Source organism: Cibotium barometz, chromosome 3 (genome assembly GCF_041138505.1).
Source record: "Cibotium barometz isolate CiBa-2024 chromosome 3, ASM4113850v1, whole genome shotgun sequence".
Taxonomy (NCBI): Eukaryota; Viridiplantae; Streptophyta; class Polypodiopsida; order Cyatheales; family Cibotiaceae; genus Cibotium; species Cibotium barometz.
This window is the reverse complement of record NC_141048.1, coordinates 48,014,742-48,023,524: the sequence shown is the minus strand read 5'-3', so window position 1 is coordinate 48,023,524 and position 8,783 is coordinate 48,014,742. Positions and strand designations below refer to the sequence as shown.

At 38.8% G+C, this 8,783-nt stretch overlaps 1 protein-coding gene across 1 annotated transcript; it reads right to left on the bottom strand.

The window, feature by feature from the left end:
* Positions 1-5,177: 5,177 nt before the first annotated feature.
* On the bottom strand, positions 5,178-5,794 carry LOC147640171 (uncharacterized). Its single transcript, XM_086823316.1, has 2 exons — positions 5,675-5,794; positions 5,178-5,588 (listed from the first exon to the last, which is right to left on the bottom strand). Exons 1-2 carry the CDS (start codon positions 5,792-5,794, stop codon positions 5,178-5,180), a joined length of 531 nt encoding a protein of 176 aa, XP_086679442.1.
* Between the last annotated feature and the right edge of the window lie 2,989 nt (positions 5,795-8,783).

Here is an 8,783-nt window from a genome sequence, read left to right as displayed (position 1 = left end):
TAGGACTCCCTTCTACAAAAAAAGCATACCTACCGCATGGTTGTGCAACCTTGCAACACAACGACATCCAACCACACCAGAGATTGGTAAGAAACCATACTTGAATGTATGCTTGCTAGCTAGCATACAGGACATACAGTCTGCAAGCTTGATCATATTGGGAATAAAAGGTGTGCTAGTTAGCATAATGAATATGCTAATTAGCATGCCAGGTATGCTAGTTATCATACTAGATATGCTAGTTAGCATATACAGTATGATAGTTAGCATATTGCATATGCTAATTAACATATCCAGTATACTAGTTAGCATACTAGATATGCTAGTAGGATGCTAACTAGCATATACCGTATATGCTAGTTAGCATACCCTACATGCTAACTAGCATCCTTGTTAGCATACTCTGTATGCTAACTAGCATCCTAGTAAGCATACCCTGTATACTAACTAGCATAGCATATATGCTAGTTAGCATACCCAATACGCTAACATGCATACCGGATATGCTAATTAGCATATCAAGTAGGCCTACTAGCATATCCAGTATGCTAACTAGCATACAGGATATGTTAACTAGCATGCTATCTAGCATACCAGATATGCTAAAAAGTGTATCCAGAATGCTAATAGACACAACGGATATGCTAGTTAGGATACTGGATACGCTAACTAGCATACAAGATATGCTAATTAGCATAACTAGTATGCTAACTAGCACACTGGATATGCTAGTTGGATGAGTGGATGCTAATTAGCATATCTAATATGCTAGTAAGCATATTGGGTATGCTTATTAGCATACCGGAGTTAGCATATTGAATGCTAATTAGCATATCCAGTATGCTAGTTAGCATATTGGATTGCTATCTGAAATGCTAATTAACATACAGGATATGCTAATTAGCATATCCTGTATGCTAACTAGCATACTGGTAATGCTAATTAGCATACTGAATATGCTAGTTAGCATCCTTGATATGCTATTAAGCATGTTGGATATGCTAATTACCAATTTTTATATGCTAATAAGCATTTTGGAGTATATTGGATTAGCTTAGAGATTATAAGGTCTACTAGTTAGCATACTAGGTATGCTAGTTAGCATATTGGATATGCTTATTAGCATACCGGATATGCTAGGTGGAATGATAGTTAGCATACAGGATATACTAATTAGCATATCCAGTATGCTGGTTAGTATACTGGATATGCTAATTAGCATATCGTGTATGCTGGTTAGTATACTGGATATGCTAATTAGCATATCCTGTATGCTAACTAGCATACTGGATATGCTAATTAGCATACTTGATATGCTATTAAGCATGTTGGATATGCTAATTAGCATATACTTTGCTCTAGTAAGCACATAGAAGCTTTTGGGTACACTTGAATTGCTTAGAGATTATAAGGTTTACTAGTTAGCATACCTGGTATGCTAACTAGCATACTTGATATTCTAGTTAGCATATATGATTATGCTAGCTAGCATACACGGGAATGCTAATTAGCATACTGGCCTAGCTGCACACATAGTTAGCATATGAAACATACTATGTAGCATACATGACATGCTTATAAAGGGTGTAATCAAAGATTTTTTTGTTGCAGGCCTCTCAAAGCCCCTACATGATGTGGGCAGTGTGCATGACACCAAAGGTAAGGGAAAGGCTGCAAGTGAGAACCCTTCGACTGAGAAGGGTGGTGAGCTAGATACAATGAATGAAGGAGTAGATGTGGGATCCCAGCAAATGCAAAGTGCAAGCATGAAAACAACAGAGGAAGGCAGTGACATGAGCAGTAAATCAAAAGAAGATGATTTTTTTGTCATGGTTCCTCATGCGCGTGCCATGCCTGCTGTAACTGACAGAGTAAAAACTTCTCAGCAGACAATGGCTAGTGCCAGTGCATCAGGGGAAACATTGAAGACTAACAGCATAGAGGACCCGCAGGAAGTTGGTGATAACAGCCCTCTCGAGGATTTTTTGCGAAAGGCTAAGGCAAAGAGAAAAGTGGGCCCGGAAGAGGTACCTGAAGAAACTGCAAGCAACGGCTATGGTTCCCCAAAGAAGATGGAGGACAAAGCTGAAAGCACCAAAGGTGAAAAGAAAGCCACCCGCTCAAGAGCTTGCAAAAAACTGTGTTAAGACCTTTCCTTTTTTGCTTAGATTCTGTACTGGCAACTGTCACTGTTCAGTTGTTTAGCCTTTACTTAGTGTTCCCATACCTATGCCCTTCACTCTTATGGCTATGCCATTTTGAAAACCTAATGCCTCTTGTGGCTGTCATGTAATTTTTTTTATTTTCCCAGTGAAAATGTCTTTGTGTAATATAATGTTGAGCAGCAGTCCATTATAATTTTCTGCCAATCTATGAACTTCTTCACTTCGTATCGCTGTTTCTTTGCAGAGGAAGAGAAACTGGCATTAATTGCCTTGCCTGATGTAAATGCTGCCATGCAATGGCAAAAATTACGAAAATGGCGAATCCGCAAAGTCAGGCAGATAAGGAGACAAAAAATTAGAGATTGAAAAGCAGCTCGAACGATATTCACAGCGTGCCCGTAGAATTTTTAAGCGCCTAAATTATGTTCACCCATCAGGGGAGATTATATATGCTGAATGGTATCCTCTTCCAGTCCCAATATGGGTTCCTAAGAGACTGTGTGTGATGAAAAAAGGGCTCTTTTACTAGATCTCAACGGTCTTTTGCTGAGGGTGGTAGAGACTCGCTTCGGCGAAAAGCCCCCTGCATATGCAGATGAAATGTTAAAATACAATGTAGAGGATAAGCAGGTGTTCTGTCTCGCAAGGACACCCACATGTTTTTGGACTAGTGTCTTCAGTTCTTCAGTGTGTATATTTGGAGCACAAGCATGCATGGTAAAGTCATGAATATTTCCAAGGCTGTTTTTAAATTGCAGGTGCCAAGGATTGCCGGTTTTTTTGAGCAAGAGCACTGCAGTCCACAACCCTGGCAGATCTTAAATAAACCTGTGTTTATGAAAGATTTAGCCTTGTTTTGGAAATACAATCCGACGTACAACGCCCAAAACACGCTTTTGATTGATGATAGCCTCTACAAAGTGTTTTAGAACCCAGCACAAGCTTGGCTCATTACTCCGAAGCTAGAGGACCAGAGTGCTGAGGAGAGACAACAGTTTCTTATAGAAACTTTGAAAGATCGGCTTTTTCTTTGGCTGCAATCGGATGATCGGGCAACGTATGTGGCTAACAATTTCTTTGATACAGGCTCTGATAACTTCTCTGATGCAGTCATCAAACAGTTGCTAGAGGCTGAGAGACAAGCAGAACTTCGTCGCTCGCAAAACAAAAGGAAGATGACCTAGAAGCAGAGAGAGAGGAGAAAGCTAGGCTGGAGAGGGAAAGAAGAGAAAAGGAACAGTAGAGAGACGACCTAGAAGCAGAGAGAAAGGAAAAAGCAGAGGAAAATGAGAAAGCAGAGAAAAAGGAGGGAGTAAAAAAGCCCGATCACTACAAATGCCCTCTAAGGAGGCGTAAAGATTTTTGGCAGGTGTGACTCATTGTAAAATTAAACCCTATGTAATGTTATTTGATGTTGGAAGTTAATGATGAGATAATGTTTTCAACAGTTGCCTCCTACTATTCCATTTTTATGTGTTACAGAACTATGTATTGGGTTTTCTGTTAGGTAGCACACACTATAAAGTAGCAAGTATACAGTTAGCATATACTGTGGTAGTTAGCATACACTATATGCTAGTTAGCATAATCCTGTATGCTAGTTAGCACACTATATAGCAGCTAGTTAGTATAGAGTTAGCATATACTGTGCTTGTTAGCATACACTATATGCTAGTTAGCATATACTATATATGCTAGTCAGCATATACCATATATAGTTAGCATACAGTATATGCTAACTAGCATATACTGTATGCTAGTTAGCATACGCTTTATGCTAGTTAGCACACACTATGTAGAAGCTTGTTAGTACACAATTATCATATACTGTGGTAGTTAGCATAAAATATATGCTAGTTAGCATATACTGTATGCTAGTAAGCACATGCTATATAGTAGCTAGTGAGTATACAGTTAGCATATACTGTGCTAGTTAGCATACCCTATATGCTAGTTAGCATACACTATATGCTAGTTGGCATATACTATATGCTGCTAGTTAGCATACGCTATATGCTAGTAAGCACACAATATAAATTAGGTAGTTAGTATATAGTTAACATGTACTGTGCGAGTTAGCATACAGTATATGCTAGTTAGCCTATACTATATACTAGTTAGCATACTATATATGCTAGTTAGCATACGCTTTATGCTAGCTAGCACACACTTTGTAGAAGCTTGTTAGTCAGCATATGTATTGTATATGCTAGTAAGAATATATTGTATATGCTAGTCAGCATATGTATTGTATATGCTAGTAAGAATATACTGTATATGCTAGTCAGCATATACTGTTTTTCTAGTCAGCATATATTGTTTTGCTAGTTAGCATATAGTATATGCTAACTAGCATATACTGTATGCTAGTTAGCATACGCTTTATGCTAGTTAGCACACACTATGTAGAAGCTTGTTAGTAAACAATTATCATATACTGCGGTAGTTAGCATACACTATATGCTAGTTAGCATATACTGTATGCTAGTAAGCACACGCTATATAGTAGCTAGTGTGCATACAGTTAGCATATACTGTGCTAGTTAGCATACACTATATGGTGTATGCTAGTTAGCATACACCATATACTGTATGCTAGTAAGCACACAATATAAATTAGGTAGTTAGTACTGTGTGAGTTAGCATACAGTATATGCTAGTTAGCCTATACTATATGGTGTATGCTAGTTAGCATACACCATATACTGTATGCTAGTAAGCACACAATATAAATTAGGTAGTTAGTACTGTGTGAGTTAGCATACAGTATATGCTAGTTAGCCTATACTATATACTAGTTAACATACTTTATATGCTAGTTAGGATACACTGTATGCTAGTTAGCATACTTTATATGCTAGTTAGGATACACTGTATGCTAGTTAGCAGACGCTTTATGCTAGCTAGCACACACTTTGTAGAAGCTTGTTAATAGTACACAATTAGCATATACTGTGGTAGTAGTAAGCATACACAAGATACAAAATAGAATAAAAGACCATGACGCTCATGTCAAAAACCGAATGGCATGCTGTTATAGATTGCTTCATAATCTTCGAGGGTGATTGTGTACATTTGCCTTCTCTTTTGCATGTGTTTCATGGGTATCTTGATACAACGTACAAGATTTGAAAGTATGTGAACAACAGGTTGATTGTAGTCTAGTTTGAAGGTGTATACATCCACTTGCTTGTAATACAGTCCTTGCACGACATAAGAGCCTTTGTCAATTACATTGTTCCACTCATCAATGTAACCCTGTTTTGCCTTTTCTTTTACTGCAATGCACTTTACCAAGTAAAAGTCTACATTCTCATCATTGGTTGTAGCATCCGGATTCACTGCAAAAGTGTCACCAACACACAAAGCACTACTTAATGCATCATGGTGGCCTTCATACATGAATTTTTCATATCCAATGATCTGTCCTCTTCAAGGGCATCATCAGTCGGAGTGTCTTCTTCATCCTCAACTTCATCATCAGTCGGAGTGTCTTCTTCATCCTCAACTTCATCATCAGTCGGAGTGTCTTCTTCATCCTCAACTTCATCAGACAATGGCATCAGAATGTGATCATCCCAAGGCTGCACATGAGATTTGTTAGTGCAGCGATTCCAACTATGGTTCATGCATGCATCACAAAAGCATGCCAATGGTCTTATGGCAATGGTAGTTGCATCCTGCCGGTTGTGACTGCGAAAAGCATGCAAGGTGCGAGACTTCTCAACCGTGGCACAATTCCATTTAACCTCCCTGTTTACATCACCTACTTTGATCTCCCAAAACACACGGGCACATTCCCTTTCTTTTAGAGGATATGATGCAGCTGCTCCCTTTGATAGGTTGGCTTGGCAATAGGCAACCACATCTGTAGCACACTTTAAAGTGGCCCCATTAGGCTTCAGTTGTTCATGTGTCAACGATCTTTTAACAACTGCGCCTGCACCGTCATGCTCTCCCTTGCCATGTCGTCCTGATCCAAAGAAGAACCAGCTCATCAAGCAGATAGATGCTGGTTACCACAGTAGTGAGTGTTTGATGGGCGAATGTAAGAAATGTGGTGTGAAAAAGCTAGAAACATGCTGCTTAGAGACACAAAGCCCAGGTAAGAATATCTTTGTAAAATTGTTTGCATATGTGGAGGCAACAGATAAGCAGGGAGACAAAAAAAAGAGAAAAGATCTTGTGACTAAAAAAATGCAGTGCTGGGAGTTTCTTCAACTCTTACAGACCAAGCTGAAGGTTTTTATCAAACATAACTATATCACTCGATGGCAAGCATAACAGTTCAAGGATTGTATTCTTAGATTTCTTGACGATGTGGTTGTGTCGGTTGTAGACTTTGCAAAAATCTATGCATTCAAGGAGCAAAATGAGATTCAATCCATGCATTCAAGGAGCAAAATGAGATTCAATCCATGCATTGGCACTCAAGTCAAGTAACTATTTTTGTGCACATAACATACTACCGCAGGGAAGGGGAAGTAGTCAAGAAAATCCACTTCTTCATATCAGATGACAAAGTGCATGACACATTGTTTGTCCCCCAACATTGTTTTATGCTGCATTGTGGTTGGTTACAGAGAGAAGGTGTCACTCCAAAACCTCACTAGGTCTGGTCAGATGGTGCTGCCTCACAGTTTAAGGCTGCTAGGCCTTTCTATTTTGTTGCAAGGTATGCTGGACTGACAAGAATGCCATAGATGTGTGACACCTTTGAAAGTTTGACATAAAGCCATGCAACCCCTGCTAGTTTCATCGCCTCTGATGCAAACGCTGCATGTACATCTGCATTGGACTCCATGCAGCCCGAATGACTGAGACCGTGTAAGATTCCTCCCCAGCCTTCGAGGTATGCAGGAGTAAGAACCTCCCTTTCTAATCTTATAATTATTCCCTCTCTAAATAAAAGAAAGATTCTGTTTAAAAAAGGAAGACCCTTTCCCTAGAATACTTCTCAAAAGTCCCACCTGTTTTAAGGATTATGAACGATGAGTTCAGAAGTGAGAACCGGTGTTTTGGATGCCAAGGTTTTCGTTTTGGATAAACCGACGGATTATTCTCTTGTCCGGATATCCGTGGTGGGCGAGGCCCCGAGTGTGGGACCCTGCCCCTCGCAAGATGTGCTACTTCCGCTGCTAGCATCCGAATCCATTGCGCGGTGGGGATAGGGATCTTACAGTTGGTATCAGAGTAATTTGGCTAATAAAGATCAACTAAAAAGACAAATATGTCAAAAATTTATCAAGAAACACAAAAAGGTTGTAATTGTATGATACAAGTCATACAATTTGATATTCAAACTGAAATTCGTAATTTGGTAATTGGGTCTTCAGATGGAAGTACTGCAATTATATAGAATCCCTGGCTTGCTTGAGGCCTAGACATGATGGTATTTACCTTATAATTCCAAGGGCCGTGACTACCCGTATATACCAAGAGTATAACTGCAGCTCTTTACTGACAGTATATACGAGTAAATCTAAGACTTGAAATTATAAGCGTTAATGCTATCCAGATGATGATTTCGAATGTGGTTGATATGATTTTTAATTCTGTTTGAGAATTGATGAATTGATTTGGATTCTGATTGAAAAATGATGATTTTTGAAATTTAGTTGAAATATAATAACCTGAGCGACACCACAATGAGGATGAATGGGACGAGTCCCTGTGATGATACTCATAACTAGAATGATGATAATGAATTCAGCAAATCACTATGAGATTAGTGGATTGTGCTATCAAAGTGCTACTGTTAACACTTGACTCGGTATATCAAGTTAAGGGATGACAAATTGAGAACTTGCTTGATTGAAATTCCCGTGGAGGAATGTTCAGAAAGAAAATTTTTTGATCTAATGGACCATTATCGTGTTAAAGATATGAATGATATGATCTGAAATGAATTGTTATTTAATGATGAGTTCTATATAAGGGATATTTATCCCCATATTCTGTTGGGTTGACCAGAATATAAGGAACCCCAGAATAAATTGGATCTTAAGAAAAAGAGTTTTCCTCTACTTTACGAGATGAGGACATCTCGCACTTTTTAAGTGGGGTAGAATGTAAGATTCCTCCCCAGCCTTCGAGGTATGCAGGAGTAAGAACCTCCCTTTCTGATCTTATAATTATTCCCTCTCTAAATAAAAGAAAGATTCTGTTTAAAAAAGGAAGACCCTTTCCCCAGAATACTTCTCAAAAGTCCCACCTGTTTTAAGGATTATGAACGATGAGTTCAAAAGTGAGAACCGGTGTTTTGGATGCCAAGGTTTTGGTCATCAATTAAAAGACTGCCCAGGATCGACAGAAGCAGTATGCAGATAAAAAGAGGGCAGTCAGAGAATTCAAAGAAGAAGATATGGTCTTCATTCGAGTACGGCCCAAAAGAAGTTCTTTATCTCTTAGGAAGTATAAGAAGTTATCCCCCAGATATTGTGGGCCATATCGGATTTCAATGAAAGTAGGTGACTTAGCCTATGAGCTTTTTCTACCTCATCATCTCAAAGTTCATAATGTATTTCATATGAACCTTCTATAGAAATATGTGCCAAACCCAAATCATGGAAAGACAGTAAAACTTCAGTGACAAGATACCGTTGGCTTCTAGGTTAC